The 26,136-nt window shown below is 37.3% G+C and overlaps 1 protein-coding gene across 1 annotated transcript; it reads left to right on the forward strand.

Annotated features, from left to right (window-relative positions):
* The first annotated feature begins 16,692 nt into the window (after window positions 1-16,692).
* Window positions 16,693-17,504, forward strand: LOC133324098 (uncharacterized). Its single transcript, XM_061532984.1, has 4 exons — window positions 16,693-16,714; window positions 16,821-16,924; window positions 17,003-17,163; window positions 17,266-17,504. Exons 1-4 carry the CDS (start codon window positions 16,693-16,695, stop codon window positions 17,501-17,503), a joined length of 525 nt encoding a protein of 174 aa, XP_061388968.1. The 3' UTR covers window position 17,504.
* The last annotated feature ends 8,632 nt before the right edge of the window (window positions 17,505-26,136 follow it).

A 26,136-nucleotide genomic window follows, 5' to 3' on the forward strand; every position in this document is an offset into this window, starting at 1 on the left:
GAAATTTCAAATCTTCAACTCCATTTTGTTGAAACTTTTTTACCAACACTTGGTTCACAGTCAACTCAAAACGCCGAAGAATTCTTCTAATCACCCCGACAACTCTCATTTGTCTTTCAGAAAAATAAAATCTGACACACATTTTGTGTGTTTATTTTTTATATCAACAACATCAGAAAATAAAAAAAAAATAGTTTTGTTGTTGTATTTTCATTTTGGGGCTAGGTATACACGCATTTTTTCTTCACATTGTTGTTTTTTTTTTCTTGTTTTTGTCCCCCATTTATTTGTTTAAAATATTTTAACAATGCAACAAAACCGGTTTCGTTGTTATTAATCAATTGATTTTTGTTGTTGTTTTGTTTTTGTGGACTGGTTCATTGACTGTTCATATGTTTAGCTTATGTTGTTGGTTTTTTAGCTAGTCAGATTATAGCGACATACATTTTAACTGAGCTCTGTTATTACGTATGTAAATTAAATTTACAAAATTAAATTTATCACTTCGCTGTCACTAGAGACATTGGCGCCGATATAACGACCAAAGTGACTAAATCCAGTTGGATGATATAAGGAGAAAAATGTATTTTAAAATAAATTAAAGAGGATAATCGATCTGTGTACTAAAGGACATTAGGATAGTTGTTTAGACAAAAATTCTTTTTTTTTCAATTTTAAAAAATCGTATTTTTTGATGACATGTGATGAAAACATTTGAAAAATTATGATTAATTAAGACCTATTGCGTGAAAGTGTCTTAAACGCGTTTTAAAATGCAGTTAAGTAGTAATTTAAATTTGAAACCGCTGGTCGCTGCAGAGGTCACAATTATGACCCGAATATCGCGAAATTTTGCACAGTGAAAAGGGGGTTGGGCAGGGAATAAGCATAACCATTTTGATGAAGATCGGTCTATATTTGGCTGGTCAAATGGGTCCAGACTTTTGTGTGAACAATGACAAAATTTGCATTCTATGGCGAAAATATTTACATCTGAAGGATATAGACCCAAGAGGAATGGTTGACCTTTAAGTTGACATCCATTATATTGATGTGCTTATCCGGATGCCAGAGGTATACATAATCTTTACCGAATTCTATGCAATCTTACATATATTGTTCAGTATTACCATTATCGCCTAGAGGGTGGAAATGTAGCACTGATCGCTAGGAATTTTTGCATGAAGTTCAGGTTATGGTCAAAGACGACGCCTATAATTTTCGATGATGATTAGATGATATTTCGGGTATGATACATACGGAAAACTTTATTTTTGTCTGTTTTCTTGTTGCTCTAGACACAACAATTATAAGACGAACATTACAAATTTTCCATGGGAAAGGCGATCTGACCAACTAATTCGAATGGCTTTTATGATAATATTTAGCGGGTCAAATGATGCCACAGATGAGCTCTTGACATCTAATCGGTCATGAAAGTGCAAATATTGAAAAATTTTACCCAGCCTCGAAATATGGATTCGCAGAAACAGAGCGCTCAGTTTTTACTTAACAATCGGAGTAAGAAAACTAAAAACCACCAAATGAGGGGAGGGCAATCCTAAAACACAACCAAACAACGAATTGTGATGTTGGTTTTATTATTCGGAATACATTTGTTCCTGTCAAAAAAAAATAGAGAGAGAAAATAAACGCAAATAGTGGTAAAGTAAAATGAAGTTGGAAATCAGTTTTGACATTAATGAAATATTTAATTTTTTTCGAAATAATAGTGATACAAGTACAAAATGGAAAAAAATAAGCTATGAATGAAATTATCATTAGCCATTATTTTTTTATGTGTATGCGATTAGGACCCTGAAACCGTGGACCAATATCTAAAATTGACTGCGTTGATTTTACCAAAGAGAACAGGAAATGTCTAATTATAGCCAATTCGTTTTACAAAAAGCTACTAAAACCTTCAATATCCGGGTAGGCAAGCGGTATCGTTATAAGGAGGGAAGCTATACCAAAATGTGAAGCGATATATTCTTGACCTTAACGACGTAAGGATATAAGAATGGAAAAATCTGAAGGACTTCGTAAAAATATAGAATTCATAGAGGCATAGGGAGACTTTTAAACAAAAACTTTTTATCCCATTCCGGGTTCAAAAAATTTAATTTTGTTTTTCTATTTAATTCGAACCTACACTAATTCAAGAATGTCCCTTTAAAATTTCACCAAGCATCAAGTGACGGCTTCTAAAAATTACAGCAAGATAACACAAAAACTAATAATGGAACCCCTTTCTTCCTTCCAGTTTTCGAAAATCATGCCCGCCGTCAACAGATTACCTTTTTTCTGTCCAACTCTTTAAAATGTGATGGCTTGCGTTTAACCAGTGCTCTTTTCAACATAACCTAATTTCCACTTCTGAAATTATGACATTTATTCATAGTAAAATTCCAATAATATTAAGTTTTTATTTCATCCCTTTCGTCTAGGGGTTTATGTGAATTTATAAATTCTTTAATAAGTTCGACTTATAGGTATATGGGATTTGAAATAATTTAATATTCCACATATGACGAATTATTGCAACATTTGCTTTATTCCATATTTTTGACAATTAACCATGAACACCATATTGTGTTTTCAAACAATCGAATTTAATGTAAGTCAACCCTTATTCATTGAAGCGTTTGTTTGTAGCGACACACTTTGAATATTATTTCAATATATTATTCATATCTGTTATTTTTTTAGTTTGTTTTGCCCATATTCATAACAAAACCGGCCTACACTAATCAACAACACACATCCATATGTAAGTGCATCAGTTAGCTATCGAGTTATTTACATTTGGTTCGATTGTTTTTATTACAGACCCGGCCAAACTTGTATTAGGTAGTTATATGGAACTCCACAATAATAATTATCGTTGAAGTTGTTGCTGCTGCTGTTGTTGTTGCTGTTGAATGCATGTTTTCATGTTTTCCAACCAGTTTTTGCATTTAGTAAAAAATTGCAATTGTTTTGTTTCTATTTTTTTCACACGTGCAAATTGTAACGTCGTCTGCCGATTCTACAAAACAAAAACGCAAATCTGCGAACCTTGTTAGTGAGGGAATAAACCAGAATTGTAGTTTGGCGCTTGCGTGACAAAACTAGTCTATTGTTTTTTATCGTGTTTTTTATTTTTCTATTTGGTCTTGTGCTGATGACTTTGTCGTAATATCGTGCATTTGTTTTTAAACTAATGCAGATCTTGAATAAGTTTTCCAGCGAGTGTCGACGTTATGTTCAACCTTTTTTGGGGTCTTGCCAGACTTTTTTTCCAAACTAATTTCTTGCATTTGTTTTACAGGAAAACTAGTTTGAACTGCATTTGGCTAGGGCGGTTATGTGCCGCACATGTGAGTGTCAGATATAAATAACCATGGGAGTATTGAAACTAATGAAATATGGAATAGAAAGTTTTTGAGCAAAGTCTTTTAGATGAGGACAACAACGGAATTATATAAAATGATAAAATAAAATGTATTATGTATTTAAAATTCGATATAAATCATTATATTTAAGGAGATACGATTTTAAAATCTCTTGACTATATAACCGCAATACTAACTTAGCTGGCTTGTAACAGAACATTTGTTCCATAAGCCGAGCTCAAAAAATATTACAAGACGGGTCGAGCCCATTTTAAAGACAATGTTTCGATATATTATTTTCCGCTTGAACTTTCCATCGAATTCGTGCCCTTCCCCTTCTGCGTGAACCATCAGTTGGCTCGCTTTTTGATGCATTTTGGGGCATCCTCGCCTGTTCTCACAACATGACATAGCCAACGAATTAGCTGCAGCTCGATACGTCTGACAATGTCGATGACCGAGAATAGACTCATGGTTCATTCAACGGCTTTATTCACGTCGATCAAGATCGGCCCATAAATCTTTCTTTTCTCCCAAACACTCCAAGAGCTGCCTCATCTGCTTGCGCAAGTACTCATGCTTCGGATCCATACAACAGCACGGTTAATATTAACGTCTTGTGGATTTTGGGCTGGCGAGAGGTGGCCTTGTCTCTAAATTGCTTACATAGACCATACTAGAATCTGTTGGTCATCTGATGTTGATGCGATTAGTTTTATTTATGTCGGTCCCGAGGTATATAAAATCTTTGACTACCTCGAAGCTGTAGTATTCAAGTTCCACATTTGGTTCGAGTCTACTGGACGTCTTGCGCGTTGGTAAAAGGTGTAACAGCCACCTTAGATCGAATTGAGAAGCAGTCTGTTCGACTTATTATGTCGATGTCATCGGCGTACACGTCTAACTTATGCCGATTCATGTACATAGTGTCATTTCTGTTCACCTTTGCATCTCGTATGACCTTTTCCAGCACGATGTTAAAAAGATAACACGACAACCTGTCACCTTGTCTGAAACCTTGTGTCATTTGTCCGTTAAAGTTATCCTGCATAGCCCTATTAATTTTGTAGGAATGTCGAACGCAGGCATGACTTTAAACACATCTGAGCAGATTGGGCTGTCGAATGCGGTTTTATAATCGACGGATAGGTGAAATGTGTCGATGTGTTTTTCTTGGATCTTTTACAGAATTTGGCGCAGAGTAAACATCAGGTCTATGCTGGATTTGCCAGGTCTGGATCCGCATGGATAAGATCCAATAATATCATTGACCGTGGACTTCAGTCGTTCACACAGCACTAGACTAATTCCTCTATAGTTGACACATATCGTCTTATCTCCCTTTATTGTGCACGGGACACAGGATTGGACATGCATTCCTCTAGCGAAATTGTACTCACCACCGGTAATCCATCGGCACCTGATGATTTATTATTCTTTATCCGATTATCTTCTTTGCCGTTACTATTTCATATCAGAAGCCTTACAAAATCTTCTTCCAGATCCTCATTACGTTATCTGTCACCAGGGTTCATTCTCTCTACAAAAGGATGTACCTGCACCAAATCCTTCGGTTTGATGTTTTACTGGTTTTTCGGACTTGGTTCAAGATTTCAAGATGCTACACTCTGTAATACTCTCATAAAATACTGAAAACTATGTATACCGAAAAGTGTAAGGGTAAAAATCGGGATAGTAACTTTTTAATATCGTAAATAATGCGGAATCATTTTTAAATATATTTATGGACAAAACCGACAGAAACGTGTTTTTATTGTTTTTTTATTTATTCTTCGATTAAGGACGCTGTCATATCTCAACAAGATATGAAAGCCCATTGTTAATTTCTACAATAGTTAACATTTTCAATTAACTCAACATAACTCGTAATCGCATTCGTCACACATAATCTTGTGCGTAAGCATGTCAAAGTTCAACAAGAGGCAATGGCTTTAATTTAATTGAACAAAAAGGGTTAATGGGGGGAAATAATGTTAATTGAATTATGGATGTGGGTATATCTTAAAGACGTACATTTATCTTCTCAGTTTGTAAAAAATAAAAGAAAGTTTAAGAACACTCATCGCCATCTCCGACGTTGTCACAAGCATAATGGTTCGACAATTTAAGCGGCCATCAACTTCGTCATCAATGTTGAATAATTCAAATAAAAAAACCATAGCCCCGACCATAACAATAATAATTATAAATTAAAAGTATGTGTGTGTTTTTGTTGTATAGAATGTTGCATTAAGATTCTGTGGCAGAACGTGTTTCTATTCGAAACGAACACTGAATCACCACTCATTGTACATCTGTCTGTTGTAGCTACAATTAAAAAACCCCCCTAACTTATCGCTGGTGGAAAATCTTAGGAAGTCGAGAGCATAACAAAAAAAAGGTATGTACATCGTAACATGCATCACATGTTTGCCTCTTCTAAGAATTCGAAAATCTGCGCTGCAGAAAATTGCAGTCATTGCAATTTCCTGTTACAGTGGGATGTTGTTTTTTGGGAGGGAGTAGGTAAAGGGGGTAATACATAACATCATAACATTACATTACAATGATGCAAAGAGTGATTAAATCATTTTTGTTTTTTGTAACTGATTTATCAAAATCTGTTACAAAAATTATCTTGTGGAAACAGTGAAAATGCTTGGAGTCAAATTAAGTCGTTGCGGTTAATGATTAATGACTATGTAGCAAAACTTCGAGAACATTCGACAGAAAGGACTTTAGTTTCTACACTTATTGTACAGCACTTTTAAGAGAGATCAGAACCAATTGTTCTTTGTGTAACGCATAGGACCGAAAAATGAAAATTGCATAGCACCAACAAATAATACCCTGTACCACAGTGTGGTGAAGGGTATAAACAAATGCTGAGCATTGTTTTCTGCAAATATGAAATCTGCAAACTCAAGCTGGAAAATTCGTCTAGGACTTTCAACTTACAGAAAATTGACCCGGAATTTCATATAGGGACATATTGAAAACATTTTCCGAAAAAGGTTTTTTTATAAACCGAAAACCTGAGACGAAAAATTGAATCCCTATGCCTGATAAATGGGCCTAGGATCATGAAAATTTTAAAACAAGTTGAGGTCCTTTCTATAAAGATTATGTTAAAAAAAACCCTGAATGCAAAATGACAGGGATTTCGGTTGATATGCGATTAGAACTACAAAAATACCGAAAATTGGGTTGGGCGTTTATATAGGATATATATCAAAACTGGGACCTATATTTTTATAATCATGAGAATACCACTATGTTTTTCAAAAATGTAAACATTTCATTAATATAAGAAAAATTTTCATACTGCGCTCTACTTTACCACTATTTTCTCTCATTTCTTTCTCTCCTTCTCTTTGGACAAAAACAAATGTACTCCATCGTGCCGTGTGGTCGTAGCCACATGCAGGACATGTGTTTGGTATCGAGCCGTCAATTCTTGGTCAATTGGAATTGAGGCGATTGTACCATCCTGATCTTAGTTGAGCTAAGACTACTCGTGTTTGTCGGGGCTGCTGCTTCTCCTCTGCTGCGATGCATTGGGGGTGGCTCTCCGATTATGATATTCACACGATATTGCTCAACTGCCTAAGCGACTGTGTCTGTGTAATTATCATTCGGACCTGCTTGATAGGCTTCTTGGTCTAAGGGTTCACATTTATATCTTTAGACCCCTCTCTCTCTCTCTTGATCATGAAGATCTCCCCCTTACCTGCCTGGACGGGGGAGTTCTGTCCATAAGACTTTGACGGGTGCGTTCACAAAATATAATTGTGCCGATGGAGACTGGAGTCATGAGAAGACAACCTGTTGCAGTTCTCAGAGCAGCATTCTGGCAAATCTGGATATTTTTCCACTGCGTATCACTTACATTCGCAAACCACACTGGCCCCGCATAGCTTACGACTGGCCGGTCTATTGCTTTATAAGAGGTCAACAAGGTTTCTTTGTCAGCGCCCTCTCCTTTTCGCCTGTCATTCTCTGGGTGCCCAATGAATTGCCGGTTAAACAAACACGCGCACTTCTTCAGACAGTTACGTATTTTCTTCCAGGATTCGAGAGTGACTTAACAGTTGCCCACAATTTACTTGTTCCTGTGATAAGGTACATTGGCCAGCCTTGTACCCTTCTGGTAATTACCTAGGTCGGAATGCCACAACTCATGGTGGACATTGAAATTCCTCTAATTCCACGCGGTTATTACCTTCTAAAAGCAGACTGATATCCGGTAAATAATGCGGTGTACATCGGCGATATATACTACTACTCTACCTCGGCAGTTCCACATTTAACTGCTACCCCCATACATTCAATGTAAGGGTCAACATTGTAACCATCGCAACGCTGTAAGCTACAATTCTCGGTCAGCTTAGTTTCCTGGATCGCACCGACCATTATGCGCGGAACAATCTATACCTTACCTCATATATTTGTCCTGATAATATATTATAAAGGTTCAGTTACACTGTATTCAAGAATATTGTAAATGGCAGTCAGTTAATAATTTTTACAAACACGAGCTATCATTTACAACATAGAAAATTATGATTTTAACTCAGAGTTTTATTCAGATTTGTCTGCTTTATTTATATAGCCCTAAATCCTGATTTTCAATTTGAATTAAATGCGCTTCTAATCTGACTATTATTCACAAATCATTCAGAAATCAATAATAATATGACCCCCATATTACAACCTTCCTATTCATTCCTTCCTTCCTATTTAATTTGTCAAGTTCAAACAGAATAATGTTAACAGTACGATATTCTGCAGCAATCAATTATTAAAGACAATTCAATTACCAAGTCAAACGTCGTCAAATATTGAATATGGTTTTGTGTTAGCGCCAAATTATTAATATTTGCCATGCACAAACAAAATAAATTGCGTCCCCTAACAAAAATAGTCGATTGTACAATCGTGCAATGAGCTTTGCACATTTCTAGTGCCAACACTCAAACTAAAAGAAAATTTTTGCAAAATAAAAACTGTTTTTTCGCTAGACTTAGTTCTGAACTGGTTTGTTAGGCCTCCTCACACACCCCACAAACAACAATAAAAACAACAATATAAATTTGTAGTAAGAGAATAGAAAAAAACGCAAGCTTTACTTCACGAAAGAAGTCAATAACCGAACAGAACAGCGAATAGAGTAGAAAATTCTAAGGTTTCCATAATACGAACGAACACACAATAAAATAGAAGGATTGTAGGAAAATAGCCGATAGTGTCCACAACAAATGACAGTCATGTAAAGAAATCACAAAATTCCCCTGCGTTAAGCGTATTTGTGTGTGTGTATTTAACGTCAAAAGAAACGCTTGACACTTGACGTGAAACCTGCTGGTATTTCTCTATCAAATGAGGCTAAACAGGTGTGGCCGGCTGCCTAGCTGGCTGGATTGATGGTCAGTAAGTAAGTGGCAACACTTGCATGATTTACATAAATAATTAATCGACTTCATTGAGTGACTTGACTTTGGTTGGCTTAATAAATGCTCAAGGTGTATACGAGGTTCGCTACTTAGATGGGGAATGCTGCCAATAGATGGTATTGGACCATCAATAAGTTATTTATAAAAAGTTATTTTTATAAGGGTAATGCTTCAATTGTTCTCTAAGGATAACCTTTAATGGCAAAATACAGGTATTGCGCTTGAATAGATTCAAATTCTTCTGAAATAAAAGCTGTAAAACTAGCTCTACAATACACATCCATATACTAATGTAGGACGAACCAAATTAACAAAAATGTTTATTTCATACATAGCTGGCTCGAGACAGAACATGTGTTCCATAAAACGAGCTTAAACATTATTTCCAGACGCGTAGGTCTTGTGCGAAGTTTTTCCAATTTGAAAGGCCATGTTTCGGTATGTTACCTTCCTTTTGAGTTCAACATCAGTTGGCTCGCTTTTATATGGCTTTTGAGCAGGGGTATCCTCATCCATTCTCACAACACGTATCGATGTCCGAGTTTAGATGGTATAACTCGTTGTTCATTCGACCCCGATATTCACCGTCGACCATGATCGGCCCGTAGATCTTTCGGAGAATTTTTGTCTCAAACACTCAAGAGCAACCTCATCTGCTTGCGCTTGCATTAGACCCAGATTCTAAAAGAGTGTGAGTTTAGTTTGACGAGAGCTGGTCCTGCTCTTAAATAGCTTACTCATACCGTAGCAGCATCTGTTTGCCAACACTATCCTTCTCCAAATTTCATTAGTTTTATTTATGACGAAGCTGTAGTTTTTAAGTTCCACATTTGATCCAAGTCTACTAGAAGTTTTGCTCGTTGATACCATCAGCTTGGTCTTCTCGCCATTTACTGCTAGTCCCACTTTGGCAGACTCCTTCTCATTCGATCAAAAGTTGAAGCTATCGCTCGAAATGTTTAATCGGCGTAGGTGAGTAACATGCGATATACAGAGGCCATTTCTGTTCACATTTGCATCTTGTATGACGTTTTCCAGCAAGATGTTAAACAGGTCACACGACGAACTATCACCTTGTCTGAATTCTAGTTCGCTATTGAAGGGCTCTGAAGGGTCAATTCCGACTTTAACTGCTGACCTTGTGCCAGTTAAAATTATCCTGCATAGCGTTATTAATTTGGCAGACATGGCTTTAAACACATTTGATCAGATAGTGTTGTCGAATATTTTATATTCGACGAATAAGTGGAATGTGACGATGTGTTTTCGTGGGCCTTTTCCAGGATTGGGCGCATAGGGAAAATCTGGCCTATGGTGGATTTGCCAGGTCTGAAGCCGCATTGTTAAGATACAAGAATATCATTGACCATTGTCTTCCGTCGTTCACACAACACTCTAGAAACCCCTTTATATGCGATGGGAAAGACTAATTTCTCTTTAGTTGGCATCGTCGTGTGTCCTTTATTGTACATGGGACACAGGATGTTGAGATTCCAATAATTGAAAACACATTCCTCTTGCTAAATTGTACTAATCATTGAGTGCATGCTTCTGATCAACATCTGGCCACCGGTATTGAATAGTTCGTCAGATAACCCTTCGGAATCTGCTGTTTTATCATTCTTCACGCGATTAACTGCTATTCTGATCTCATCTTGGCTCGGTAGTATAAATCTATACCGCCATATTTTATTGGTTCTGGGGTACCTTCTTCACCGCTACTATTTGATAGCAGAAGCTTTGCAAAATGCTCCTTCCAGATCATCAACACACTATCTGGATTTGTCACCAGAATTTGCACCAAAGCCTTCGGTGTGAAAAATTTCCGGACTTTATTCTTTTTTTGAAAATACGTTTCTCCTCTCTCCTTTTCTCTCGATAATCCTCTCTCGCATTGCGTGTTGCTACTGTTTGCAAAATTGTCCTATACGCTGCGCCTTTCACCTCAATAGCATTACGACACTCCTGATCGTACCTTGGGTTTTCTGATGGTGGTCTTTGGTAACCAAGTGTTGCCTTTGCTGCAGTGGGCAATTCTTTGCAATTGTGCTCTTACATTATTATCGGAACAAAGACTACCAGTTCTATCTGCAGCTTCTCGATATCGAGTTTCCGTGTTGTATTATTTAACATCTACGATGACACCAACATTAACAAAGGAATCAACATTAGTCATTAAAACATGACATACAATCCATGTCATACAACCCTCGTATGTGTTTATGTTTGGAACAGAAAAAATCTCGAAACATTTTTGTTACCGCTCAAACATAGCTGCTTGGCTGGCTGCATTGTGAGAAATGAGTTTCTCTTTCGCGTCAACTCTCTCCCTTTCGCATTCACACACAACGCCATAACGAACGAAACGCAATTCTTGACCACGTTAATAAAACCAGTTTAAATAACAAAAAGTTTGTTTACATTTTATTTTTGTTTTGGTTATGCTTCTCTCCATATTTAGTGTTTGGCTGGTCGTTGACGTTGCTTTTACTTGCCACTGACACTGGCAAGCAGGCAAAACTCGTTTCCTATTTGGTTTAGTGGCTGTTCACTCACTCTCAACAGTGTCGTCATGAACATTCACTCAACCAAACAAAACAAATCACCCACCTCAGACAATGACGTCGAAAGGGGTCAAGATTAACTTAGTTCATCACACAACTGTACTAACGGTTTTGCGGTTCTTTTGATGTTTTTGTTAGCAGGGTGTTCGTTCAGATTACACCAAATACAATAACAAATACCGAGACCGCCGCCGCCGCCGCCACCACCACTTGTCACATTAGTCAGTGAAAACGTCACTGCTTGTAGAATATTTGTGGGGCAAAGGACCTACCAACTAGCGTTTGTGGTTACCATATTTCGTGGGTCTTGTTGTTATTGTTGCATGTATTCAATTTATGGGAATATAAAATCAGGCCAAGAGCAAATGTACTGCATTTGTCGTTTCTTCGTCCTCTGCCATATTGGAGGAAATTTGTGACTCACATGTTTCCTACTGTAACGATTTATCGTCCTTTTTTGTAATATATGTATGTACAATGTATTTGAGGTCAAACATTTTGTACAGTGGCTAGCAATAGATTGTCTAGTCAAACATGCTTACCAAGAAAGAAAAATTGTAAATTGCGAATTTTGGTGGCACGGCTTAGGGAATGCTACAGCGAAGGCACGTTCTTGTATCAGTTCGGTTTTACCGAGAGTAGAGGTACGGTGGTCAAGTGGTGGCATGGGCAAGGCTATCTTGCCTGAGCGGGTCAAATTCCAAATATTTCCTTGGCATATTTGTGGATTTCATAGGCGCATTTGATTTCCTTTTAGAGGATAGCGTGCTCACAAGGTACTCAGAGATCGGGTGCAGTGAGATTGCTCTTTGAACGAGTTATTTCCGAGATAGTAAGGCTTGTGTCTTGGAAGCCATTTCTTCGGTCTGGAGGAATGTGCAGCGAGGTTGCCACAGGGTTCCATTTGTGGTCCATGTATATGGAACCTCATGATGCATACTCTGTTGCGGGAGCTAGCTGCCTTCTTCAAGGTTTGTGCGTATGCGGAAGACTTGCTTATGCGATTGAAGGGGATAGTCGTTTTAAACTGCAAAATCGTAGTGAGCGAACTATGCAGATAGTGCAGGCTGGAGTGGTGGCGGCAACCGTGATGACTGATGCTATACACAGCCGCCCTCCCTGGTGAACGCGCATAAGCTAGGGACCATCAAGCGTATTTTTCGGACCGATGTGGGGTTGTGTAGGCGTGCTGTGCGTACCATATATGGTGGGTTGTTTGTTGCCTGTGCAACTTATGGTTCACCTATATGGTACAAAACTGCCTTTACTGTCTTAGGACAGAAGAAGCTCCTTTCGTGTCAGCGGGTCGTTATGCTAGCATGTTTGCCAATGTGTCGCACTGTTTCAACAGAGGCGTGGCAAGTGTGGCTTGATCTTAAGGTGAGACGTAGGGCTATCAAGTAAAAGCTTAAGCGTGGCTTGCAGTTGAATGAAGATGATTGGTTCTGACCATCTGATCTGGGGGATAGTAGGCGGTACAGCACTATCTCTCGGGAGTGTGTTGTTGATTGGTGGATGGACAGTGGATGGGTGACGTGCGTATTTATTCTTGACGCTACGTTTGTATCCGACGGGTCAGACTTTCGCTTTGGCTTAAGTACTGGTTTCTTACTGACGGGGCGGTTTTGGATAAAAGAGGCTAGGGTTCAGGTTTGCTGGTGCATGTTATTCTACCTTTGGCTCAAGTGTTGTTTAGGAATGAGTTCAGGCTTATTGGACGGTAAAATGTTGGCTTTGCGTTGCTTGCGCTCTGTATAAGGAGTTGCGTTTAGCAGTTCTTGTCAATTTGATGTATTCCTTCCTTTATGCTTGGAAGTTTTCCAAGGCGATCTCTGCTGTATTGTTAAGTCGGTCCTATTTTCCTTTGTTTAAAATCTCCCCTGTCCTGCAGGATTTTTTTAATGCAGATTTCCTTCAAGGCGTTACCATTAATTCTGACAACTTGTTCTCCATCAGAGCCATTGTTGCTCTAGCCTTTTGCAATGGAAGTGGCAATTTTTTCCACTAATTTTCTAAGGGCTTCTATGCTCTCCATGGCATAATTATACAAGATAGTCTCATGCAGTCATATGTTTCCAATTTTTTCATTAATTTGCCTTTGACAGTCAGGCTTTCAAAATTTAAATGAAAATATCTTCCATCGAAATGTTCTTCCTCATCACTTTGTGTGTCTTTCTTCTCTCTTACATGTGCCTTTCCAATCTTGAAGTAGACGGTTGTGGACACGTATAGCGTCTTATCCGTAGTCTTCACCAGCAGTGTCTTGTTCTGCAGACCAAAGGCTTCGAGCATGCGTTCTGTCGTGAACTTGCTGACCCAAACTCTAACGAAGACCTTTTCTTTTGTAGTTCATGAACATCTTTTTTCCTCGACAACTAATGTTAAGTAGTCTTATTCATGGTGACAATATTTGCCACTAATATTCTAAGGACTTTTATGCTTTGATGACTTAAATTGTACAATTAGATAGTCCCCTTTGGAGCATGTGATCCATGATCTTATTGTTAAAGTGGGCCACACACCTCAAACATGTGCGTTCGATCGGTGTGAAGCTCCTAGCCCACACACGTCAAACGGATCCATAAAACTTCATTTCATATTTATTTTTGAAGCGTGAAGATGGGCCGCGATAGTGATGACGGAAAAAAGACGAAAAATTTTTATTTAATATAAATGTATTAAATACTTTTATTTTATTCCGGGAAAAACATTTTTATTTGTCACACAGTAGAATATGTGTAAAAACATCAAAAAATCTTCCAAATACGTATGTATTGCATTTGTCCGCTGATCCGCACTCCACGAAATTTCTCAACAAATGAGAAAATATCCACACACCAGGCCACAGACGTCAAACATGTGCGCGTCGCACAACGAAAAATTAAAAAATTTTCATTTCTTTCGATCGGTGTGCGCACCGGCAAATCGGTGTGAACACCGTACCACGTAAGGACGGTTAAGTGTGGGCCACTTAACCGTCCTTATAGTTATCACCTTCTTAAAGTTATCCATTTTTAATGTTCCCGGACGCACTACTCTCGTCGTTCGATAAATATCAGAGTTCATGGCTGAAAAATGTAAATAAAATACACAGTTTTGAATTTAAATCTATTAAAAAAACTATGAACTGATTCTATAGAAAAATACAAATAGCATCAACATAGTTTTCCAATAGAACAATCAACTCATCTGTGAGTAAAAACTTAACATTTAATTATTACATCGTTCTGCCTTATTACAATGGTTTTGTCTGTACGTTTTTTGTTTCTAAACATATGTACGAATATTTTTTTATTCATATCGACAATGACACGTTGACCCAGAAATCTACGTTGACAGGCTTTCTATTGTTTTACGCATTTAAAATAAAAACAAATCCCCAGCAGATATTAAAAACGAAACTGATTACCCCATTTGTGTACATGTTGTACCGCCACATTATGCTATTTAAATATTTATGGTAATTATTTTAAAAATTCGAAAACATAAAATTCGTGTTGAAATTTGTATAGGGGAACTTTCAGTATTAATTTGTTAAATTCGTGTAACCCATTCGCATAAATGCGTAAATGTGAATAAAGGTTGGGATCTAACATATTTACACAAGCGTGACAAGTATGATGGGTTAAAACTTTAAAATAACTTAAATTTGTCGTTGGCAGTAAAAGAATATAGGCATTGTTTACACGAAACGTGATTTACGAAATTTCGTCGTTTATTTGACATATATTTAAAAAGCTAACGCTGGCATTATGGTATCTTATTTAAGGGCCGATCCTATGTTGATCATCGACGGGATGGGTTTTGTTAATTTTTGAAGCGCAGATTTTGCGTCTAAAATAAAAAATATTTGTTTTGCCAATACGAACTTAAGATACGCGAATTCGAAAATCATGCTCGGGTAGCAACAAGAGCATTAAGTGCGACATTAAAATAAAATCGTGAACTCATTTTGAATTTTATACAATTTATGCCTTTTCAAAGTGTTAAAGTCACCCAGTATCAGACATGAAGTGCCTATCTTTACACTATCAATAAAGTCGTGTATTGTTTTTGCCAATTCAGAGTCACAAACCTAATGCAGTTGATATTTAGTTCTGATAACTTACGAAACCTAATTACTCACTGACTTACTTAGCTGGCTTGTTATTCCATAAGCCGAGCTGAAAAAAGATTTCCAAGCGCGTCGGTCTTGTGCGCAAGTCCACCAATTTGGAAGACCACGTTCCAAGATGTTGTTTTCTACTTGGTCTTTTCATCTAAATCGTGGCCTTCCCCTTCTACGGGAACCATCAGTAGGCTCGTTTTTATATGCCTTTTAAGCTGGGGCATTTTCATTCATCCGCACAACATGGCCTAGCCACCGTAGTCGCTGCAGCTCAATACGACTGACTATGTCGATGTCTGTGTATAAATTGTAAAGCTCGTGGTTCATTCGACGCCGATATTCACCGTCGACGCAGATCGGCCCGTAGATCTTTCGGAGAATTTTTTTCTCAAACAACCCAAGAGCTGCCTCATCTGCTTGCGCAAGTACCCATGCTTCTGATCCATATAATAGCACGGGTAGTACCAGCGTATTGTAAAGTGTGAGTTTGGTCTGGCGGGAGGTGGCCTTGTTTATAAACTGCTTACTTAGACCATAGTAGCATCTGTTGTCCATCACAATCCTTCTCTTAATTTCAAAACTGATGTCATTCGTTTTATTGATGGCGGTACCAAGGTATATAAAGTCTTTAACTACCTCGAAGCTGTAGTTCTCAAGGTCCACAGTTGGTCCGAGTCTACTGGACGTCTTGCGCGTTGATACCATCAGCTTGGTCTTACGAAACCTGTGCATACTAATTCAGTCAGAGATGTTATATCCATACACCCCTCTACCTTAAAACCATAGTACTATAGAAAAACTATAACATTTCACAATGTCGTTTATAGTAAACAAAATCCAACTAAAAACGATTTTTTACCCACATTTGACGCACGAAAGCACAATTGAACAGATGCCATTGACTCATCTGTAGGTAGAATAGCTAGAATTGTTTTTATAATGAAAAAAATTATATCTCATTAATGTATTCTCATCTAACAACTAATTGAAAATAATTTCTTGAAACTGGAGGGACTGAGTAACGACAAAACGTGAAAACCTACACTATTCACAGTATATGAGACAATAACAATTCTGATAATTGCACCAATAAATACATACAAAAAATGTGAATTGTTTTTTTTTTAAATTCTATTTCAAACTATTCTCCACAGCAATCAACTCAGCATTGCTCAACACACGAAACGAAGATGAGTTATTTGAGTTCAATAGGTATTGTTAATGAAACTGTTGTTATGCTCCAATACACATTTCCGACAATCTATGTATGTATTTCATTATGACCTAATTGTTGATTTTTGTTTTATTGTGTTTTCAGAAATATCTCGTGTCACTATGTCACCGGCAGATGAAACCTCTTATGTCTCGGGACCAAGTAAAAAGGCCTCCTACACGTTGGTCGCTTTAAAGTTCCTCGAACTAGTAAGTAGAACACTTTGTTGTTGTGTTGAAACTTGCAATTAACAATTAAATATTAATTCGTCTGTCACACATGTCTAGTGTCTCATCATTTGCTGCATAGGTCTGATCGATGAACCTGCCACACATTCCAACATACGTACATTTATCACTCCGCGCGTAATTGGCTTATGCTATGTGACCTTTGGCTGTCTGTTAATTTACTCGGCGATTTATTTAATAATGGCCCTATTCGGTGACATGTGAGTATACCCATTCGCCATAGGCTTTCATTATAAGTGGTTATTTATTGAGAACAAAAATTGATTGATTTTTTGTTGTTACTATTATATTTTTCATTGTAGGACTCCATGGCGAACATCTGTGTTGTGGTCTTTGGTTGGATTTGTACTGTTTGTGGCCACCACTTCATTACTATTCCGTGATTGGTCAGCTACAAAAGATTTGAATTACTGGCATCCGAATATGACACGTTTGGATTTGGTATTGGGTGCGGCATCTGTGTCTTTGGTCACTGCACTTATTTTCCTTATGGATATTTTAATTACTCTACGTTTTGGCATGTCAGGAGATTTGGAGTAATCAGGAAAAAAGTAACATTTTGCATATTTGTTACTTGCATGACAAACGAAACACTTCTCAAATCTCTTCGTAAACATTAATTTCACGCCCCGAAGAGAATATAACAAACAACAGAATTGTTGTCTATTGAAGTGTTATATACATTCTGTTCTATTTATCTCTTTTCTTTTTTTATTTGTATAACAATTATATCCGTCCATTGATATAATCGTAGTATAACAGTCACACTATGCTACGTTTGTGTCTAGGCTAAGGCATTTACATTTATAACAACTGTTAATGTTCACATATTTAACATTCTGTTTGTTAATATATATCTGTAGATGTGCTGTAATATTTACAGCCTTCAAAGATTACAGTTTTTATATTACATCATTTTTTAAATACACTTTTACAAATAATCTAATGTTATAACGAAAAAACTCGAATCTAATTACATTTTTAATTTCTTTTTAACATTTAAAATGTTTTAATTCTTTTTGAAAACAAAATGTACAAAACACACACATGCATATTTCATATTTTTTATATAAATTATAACTAATATAAGAATAATTATTTTTTATAATTAATAAATAAAAATGAAAAAAAATTAACTAGTTTTTAATTTAATGTTAGAACTTATTTTCAGTTTTAAACTTCCAAAAATAACCATGCATTTCTTTCAACATCAAGGGATTCAAATCAATTGTTAATAGAATAATCAAAATAGGAAAAGTATAAAATTTTCCTATTTTGATTATTTAATCAATATGTAATTGATTCACATATTATATTAAGTACATGTTGTAAGTGACTATCGGAATGAAATTTCAAACATCAGCAAGCTATGGTGTGGCAATAAAGTGAACAAATCTGTGATATTAGCTTTGAGGTCGATGTTTATTGTTATTTTGAAATAACATAAATTAAATGTTAAAAATGTCAGTATGCTCGTCTTAAAAATAATATTACGATTCCCCCTGAAGAAGTCGCCAAAACAGTGACGAAACGTCCGAAAATTTTGCAAAAATAACAAAGGTCTTTAAGCTAAACAATATCACAAACAATCAAATTTCCTAATGTTAATTTTTATTTTTAGGTAAGAAGATTTAAAAATTCATTGTACGTAATATGTTAATTTTTTGGCGAATAAGGATGCAGTGAATTTCTTGAAACTGAATTTAAGTCTTCGTAATTATCCAAAAAATCCACAATTTTTCTTGTCATTGCTGCCATTACAAACAAAAAATATCAAAAATTTCCAGCAGGAGTACAAACCTAAGTAATTCCTCGTGATATATGAAGTGATAAATTATAATACACTTATTTTTTCGAATCAATTCCAGTTTAGGTGCTTAATTATTTTTGAGCCTTTTAGAATGAAGAGCTTCTTCCTCTTCATTACTCGATTCCTCAAGACAATTTATTTTTAATAATATGCGACTCATCGATTTCCACGGTTTTTCTGGGGCCGCCAATCTGCAGTATTGTCTGAAAACTATTGAATTCAATAACTTCCCGACAGAAGTTGTTCCAATCCACTGCAGCTTGTTTGCTCCTATCCGTTTCTTCCATTATACCACATAAGGGAAAAATGCGATTATATTTTAGACCGACAAGTGTGAATTTTCGAAGAAAATTTGACATTCCGGCCATCCTGAAAACATTCCACGTCAAATTTCCATAAGTAAATTATCTCAATAACCATTAATCGTACCCACCGAAATGAAATCCTCTATACTTGACACGATTTACATAAATTCCGTTCCAGAACTTAAAAGAATCTACAAAGCTTTGCAACTGTTTACTCGAAAACTGATAAAACATTGAACCAAATTTAAGAAAACACAAAACAAAATGGCGATCCCTTTGTAAACTTTTTACTCGAAAAAATTGTCAGAGTAAAAATGGTAAACAGGAATGCCAACTTCTGATTGGCTGTATTGTCATCTAATTTTGGCATATTTACTAGATTTGCGTAAAGTGTATTATATCGGGACGAGCAATTCATAATGATATAATTGTTGTTGTTGCAGCTTGCACTGCTATGTATTTCTTTTATTTTCTTTAACCCGGTTCTGCCTCTAACTCCAAGTTCGGGAAGGCTGCGACCTGTATCGGTTGAGTCCAAAGAGAATAGGTGTAACGTGTCATGTGGTCCGTTACCACATCCCGGGCAGATATTGTCAACCTCTCCATCAATTCGTGCCCAATATGAATTGAGGCGGTTACACCATCCAGATCTTAGTTGTGCCAATACCACTCTGGTTTGTCGATTTAGCTGCTGCTCTTTTGCAGCTATCATAGGCGGATGATCTCCGAGGATGGTATTCACACAATATTCTTGAACTTCTTCCTCAAATGCATCCGTGTGAATACGATTCAATCGTGCTTGATAGGCCTTTTTATCTAGAGGCTCCCTTTTGTACCTTTAGACCTCTCTCTTCAGATCATGAAGATCCTTCCTGACATGCCTGGGTGGTGGGTACCAATCCATTAGGTAACGGTTTGGATGGCAACTCCTATAACACCCAAGCAGGTGTTGCATCGACAACTTCTTGTTGTGTTGACGTCATGAGGAGAGACCCTGTTGCAGTCCTCAGGGCGGCATTCTGGCAGGATTGAAGACTTTTCCACTGCGTTGCACTGACGTTAGCGGACCACACTGGCGCCGCATAGTTCACCACAGAACGGCCTATTGCTGTATAATAGCCTAGACAGACGACAGCCTTAATTTGCATTAACAGCCTTAATTCAAATTAACTTGTACATTATCCTCATTTTTATGTGTTGTTAATGCACAAAATCAAACTGAATTTATACTGAATTAAGCAATTTCAGTATGGCAATGCTGTAGAAAATAAATTGATTGTTGTCAAATTTGTTTACGTTTACGAAAATAAAAATTAAAAATAGAGGCAAAATTCAACATTTCTTCAAATTTGGAGCTGTTTTATCTTCATTATAGCTGTTAGTTTTCCTTCCTGCCATGTATCAATTTCAAAAAGATGTAATCCTAAAAAATATTGTAAAGAAATGTCAATATTTTCTTCCTACACACAGACAAACAATAGTTTTGAAACAAAAAACTGGTTCATAAATGCAGAAACTCTCGTCTGTCAGGGGTAAATTTTAATTCAAATTAAGAACTTTTTAATGCAAATTAAGGCTGTCGTCTGTCTATGGTATAAGTCGTTAACAAGGTTTCCTTGTCAGCTCCCCAATTGCTGCCGGCTAGTGACTTGAGAACCTTGTTTCTGCTCCTGACTTTAACGTAAATAGCTGTGGCATGCGCGGACGACTTGTAGAGACTATGTGACCCATAAAACCTTGGGGTAATTAGTGGTCGGAATTATGGACCCCTCGCTGTCCATGTGGTATACAGTGTGGCCGTTGACTTAATAGCGGATATTTCCAAATTCCTCGACCGGAAAAAGCCTGGGATATCCACGAGATACTGGTTCAGCCTCTCGCAAATGTCATCAATTTTAGGTCCTGACGCCATAATCATACAATCATCCGCATATGTTACGATCTTTATGCCATCCGGTGGGCGTGGAATTCCTGAGAGGTAGATGTTAAATAGTTCCGGAGATAACAACCTTCCTTGGGGAACTCCCTGTTTAACTCTACGGGCCTTTGACTTCCTGTCTCTGAATTCCACGTACGACTGGCGTCCAAACAAATATTTCACGATCCAACGTTTCAAACTTGGGTGGAGGGTTATTCTCTCGACGTCCTCGAACAGCTTAGCGTGACTGATGGTATTAAATGCCTTTGATAGGTCCAGCGCCAACATGACTGTCCTGTTACACGGCCTCTTCTGGTTGAGTCTTTCCGCTATGTGTGTGGAAATGGCGCGCAAAGCTGTTGTTGTGCTATGCTGCTTCCGGAACCCATGTTTATGATCAGCAACTGAGTAGCATTCACGAATGCTAGAGAGTAGTAAAGCCTCAAGTGTCTTAGCTACTGGCGACAAAAGTGAGATCGGCCTGTATGACTCACCCTTGCCTGGCTTCAGTAGCGGGACCACCCTGCCCATTTTCCAGGCATCGGGAACTACTAGAATGGCTAACGACAAGTTGTGGACTTTCGTAAGGTATTCTACTCCTGGCTCATCAAGCTGCTTCAACATCACCATGGAGATTCCATCTGGACCAAACGTCTTGGATGATTTCGCGTTCCTGATGACACTTGCAATCCTCCTCCACTTGAAGAGAGCGTATACGGCGCAATACCCTTCTCTTCGCCCGGTCACTCTCGGGGTGCTCTATAAACTGCCGGTTGAAATAACACGCGCACCTCTTCGGATCAGTCACCTCAACGCCGTTGAATGAGACATCCTTCTTTCCAGGGTTCGAGAGCGACTTAACCGTTGCCCACAATTTACTCACTCCGGTACTAATGTTGCAATACTTCAAATGTTCTAGCCACTTTTCCGCTAATGTCGCCGACTAACCTGTTCACATCCAACGTCAGTTCTCTGACTTTGGGGTTAGTACGGCGAAGCTCATCACGCTCATTCGCTAATCCCGCTACCTCTGCTGGGAAGTTTGATCTTAGTTCGGCTGAAGCTTTCAGGATGACCTAATATATCGGCCGTGTCTTCCATATTTAAAAATGTTTAATAATTACCCATGTGTAAACTCATACTTGACATATACTGTGCGTTATTCGTATTGAACTTCGTTTATAGTACGTTTACATTATACCGGATTTCGTTAACCCAGTGGGTTATAATTGTCAATTCCATTGTATATATGTCAAATAAATCCTCATAATGTAGGTTAACCCGATACAAAGTTCTAATGTATAAGTTAATAAAAAGACTTGTGTGCCTTTTGGTGAGTTAGAATGAACTAACTTCTTTATTCAAATCAAAAACTTATTCTACTTAAACTAAACAAATCAAAATTGCTGACAATACGCTGACACTACACTTCCCATGGTCACGCCACCAGACGTAACACGACTCCATGCTAAGCACACAACAGTCAACCAAGCAAAGCTCACAAAGGCAACATTGTTGCCTGTTAGTTTGGCAGGGATGTGCTAACTACCCCCTCACTTAAGTGAAGGCCGTCCTCGGTCTTCTTTATAGCCATTGCTACGGCAGATTTAAAATCTCGCTGTTCTCTCTTCTTCACCCTACGCTTAATGAGGCACAATATGGAATAGAGTAATCCGATACTCATAAAAACAACACAACCAACTAATATTGGCCGCACTTTTGCATCTCTTTCAAGTTCGCCAATATATTGTAAGTTTTGCAAGTTCATCTCATGGACAGATGATAAACTTAAAATTTCGCTGTGGTTGTTTATAATAATTGAGGGAAATGATGGTGTTCCTGGTTTCCGCATATCAATGTTGTTTTTATTTACGAACAGCGTACCATTGACAGTCACATTTTTTTCAAAAGTTATTAGGAATGTGCCGTTTATGTTTCTTACATTTTCGGTTGCTTCTTTCACTTCTGCAATAGCGTCATTCACAATGACAATTCCATCATCGATTTCTGCCACTTTTTCAAGATTATTGCTTTGCGTATTACAGTGTGCTGATTTACCCGATATGAGTTGTTGAGCGCAGGTTGACTCTGGCATCAGTTGACAATAGGTTGAAGATATTGCGTGCTTGCAATCTGTTGCTGAATAAGTCTTTCCTTCACAGTCTACCACAGTGTTGGTGTCAGCGAATTGAATAATTTTATTGAAGTGGGGAACTGGGAATAAAGAAATTTTCTGACATGTTCGTATTGGAATGGGATATCTAATGATAAAATGCAAACAAAATTCATTTGATATTACTTTTACTTTAGACAAATACATTAGTTCTGATATGGTAAAATCTGTGTATTGCTCATTGATCTGATTTTTTATAAAAATTTTTAAATCATCCTGGTCCAAAACTGTGGGATTTATAATATTGATTTTAGCCAAAGTTACAGATAAAATTATATTTTGTAATTCCATAAGCAGCATTCTGTTTCTAGCCATTAAAATTTCAAAAAGTTTAACAGTATCAATTTGTTCCTTTCGTTCGGTATTTAAGATCGTGTTTACTGCATTGGTCAACTTTTCTATTTGGATCTGTATTTTCGTATTTATTTCTATTTGTCTGTTGTTGGAATCTACGAGTTGTTTCTCGACAAATTTGACATCCTCCCAGTCATCGGCATCTGGTGTACCGGCAATAACCTTCAGTGCTGTGCCTATAAGATTGATGCTTCTCGCATGCCGATGATGTACGGTGAGTGTTGTTAAAAGAGTATCAATATGCAATACATCGGCCTCCAATATCTTTTTAACATGCGTCTGAGGGAAGATCTGTATTGCGTTTTTTGTATCGTCTAATATCTCGGAATACGTTGTAAGGTTTGTCGTATGTCTTAAGTACCCATATTTGTTCCATATAATCGCGTTCCCGTCCAAAATTGGAATATAATCGGAATGAGAATAATCAATAATCTTTGCAAATGTGAGGTTTATCATAAGAAGCAATTGTAGTGTTAGCCTGCGTAAAGAAAAATAAAAGGTAGACGAAGAAACATTTAGACATCTTATTGAAAGGATTATCTTAGGTTGTCCTTATGGACCACCCTCCCCTTTATTAGGACAGTTGTCCCCATGTCTGCTTCAACAGTAGCTTCTTCATAAAGTGGGGTCATTTTATTTCCAAGTCTACGATTATTCTTAACAAAGACTTTGTCTCCCACGTTATAAACTTTGTCATAACGACTTTTGTTGAAGTATTGTAACTGCCTGTTTTGCGCGTTACAGATTCGCTCTTTAATCTTTTCTCTTACTTCAGAAGGTGTAGAATGTATCGTATCAATAGGTCTCTCATTCGTGACAGAATGAATTGTCCGGTTATATTCTATGGTCGATTGTAAGATGAGTTCGACAGTGTCATCGATCTTCCTTTCTATTTTTAGGCATCTTGCGATTTCGGCAAGAGTGCTGTGAAATCTCTCTACCTGCCCGTTTGATGTGCTGTGTAGAGGAGGTGAATTGACAATTTCGACATTAAACCTGTTTTTCAGAATTGATCTGATAGTCTCGGAGTTTAAAGACCTCTCATTGTCACAATAGACAATTTTGGTGTTTGGAAAAATATTCATTAATTGGAGAATCGGTTCTCTTATGTCCAGAATTGTTCTGGTGGCTATTGGCTGTACCACTGCGAATTTTGAGAATTTATCCACGCACGTTAAGAAATGTTTTTTATCAGTTGAATAAATGTCAATATGTAGAATTTCACCGGCATATGAAGGAACTATTGTCTCTCCTATAACATGTTTCTCTGGGTGTCGATTGTATTTAGCTTTTGAACAGGTTTTGCAGTTTGCAACAACCTCATTCGCTATTTTTACCATTTTGGGGAAATAGTATTCCGAAAGGATTTGTTTAACGTTCTCTTGAGCTGCCCGATGAGCTCTATTGTGTTCACTTACAACAATTTCTCTCTGATCGCATTGATTGAAGATGTCAGCGACAAATTTACTACAAAATCTGAACTTTGTTGAAGGAAACATTTTAATCAAATCATGTTGAATGTGAGCCAACACAGGTAGGTCGCAATGAATGGCATTTACTACTTCAGTATTGACTGCATCAACAAGTTTAGCCAGTATTTCGTTTTTATCCCCGAATTCTATGATATGTCTCGTTTTGTTTCCGAAAAGTATAAAATTTCGAGTGGCGGGAAATTCTGCCTCTTCCAGAATGATTTGGTTGCGGAAACAATTGACCGGTTTGTCTGAGCTTTCCATAGTGTAGGTGTATGACTCCTCACTATGAACTGTTGCCATGTCTGACGAATTTTCGTTCTCTAATGCATAGACGACTTGCCTTGATAGCGCATCTGCAACTTGATTTTCTTTTCCTGGTTTATAATATAAGTTTGCATTATGTTCATCTATAAAAGCTTTCCAGCGCTTAATTTGTGCATTAGGATTACGATCCGAAACTGAATATGTTAACGGTTGGTGGTCAGTGAAGATGTTAAGAGTCTTCACACCATAAAGGTAATGCCTTAGAGTTTTTAGTCAGGGTACATCAACAGGACGTCTTCTGAACATAGAATATTTTTTAATTTGTAAAATGCATCCAGTTGGAAGGCATTAAGATTGATGATAACCTTTTTGGATTTGGTTGCAGGAATTTTTCCGTTTTCTCCTTTTAAATTATCGGTTAAAGGTTTTGCAATTTTGGCAAAGTCCCTTATAAAACATCGGTAATAGTTCGCTAGCCCAAGAAATGATCTCAAAGCGAACAACGTCGTTGGTTCTGGGAAATTTTGTATGGCACTTATCTTTGATGGTGCCGTTTTTATACCTTCTTTTGATACGACAAAGCCAAGGTATTCAACTTCGGATTTAAAAAAATTTGACTTTTCAATAGAGACTCTCATGTTTGCATCGAGCAGTTTCCTAAGAACACAGTCGATATGTTTTACATGATTCTCTTTGATACGACAAAGCCAAGGTATTCAACTTCGGATTTAAAAAAATTTGACTTTTCAATAGAGACTCTCATGTTTGCATCGAGCAGTTTCCTAAGAACACAGTCGATATGTTTTACATGATTCTCTTTGGTTTCTGAAAAAACAACTTTTTTATTTCTGAGTTTACAAATTCAGATACCCCC

This window comes from Musca vetustissima, unplaced genomic scaffold, assembly GCF_032173495.1.
Source record: "Musca vetustissima isolate MV318-11 ecotype Yass unplaced genomic scaffold, APGP_CSIRO_Mvet_v1 utg11960, whole genome shotgun sequence".
In the NCBI taxonomy this organism is placed as follows: Eukaryota; Metazoa; Arthropoda; class Insecta; order Diptera; family Muscidae; genus Musca; species Musca vetustissima.

Excerpts from the sequence above, each read along its gene's own strand:
- LOC133324098 (XM_061532984.1), top strand. The coding sequence starts at position 16,693 with ATGAGTTATTTGAGTTCAATAG. Across the intron at positions 16,715-16,820 it reads GAGTTATTTGAGTTCAATAG|AAATATCTCGTGTCACTATG; the intron begins GTATTGTTAATG and ends TTGTGTTTTCAG. Across the intron at positions 17,164-17,265 it reads ATGGCCCTATTCGGTGACAT|GACTCCATGGCGAACATCTG; the intron begins GTGAGTATACCC and ends TTTTCATTGTAG.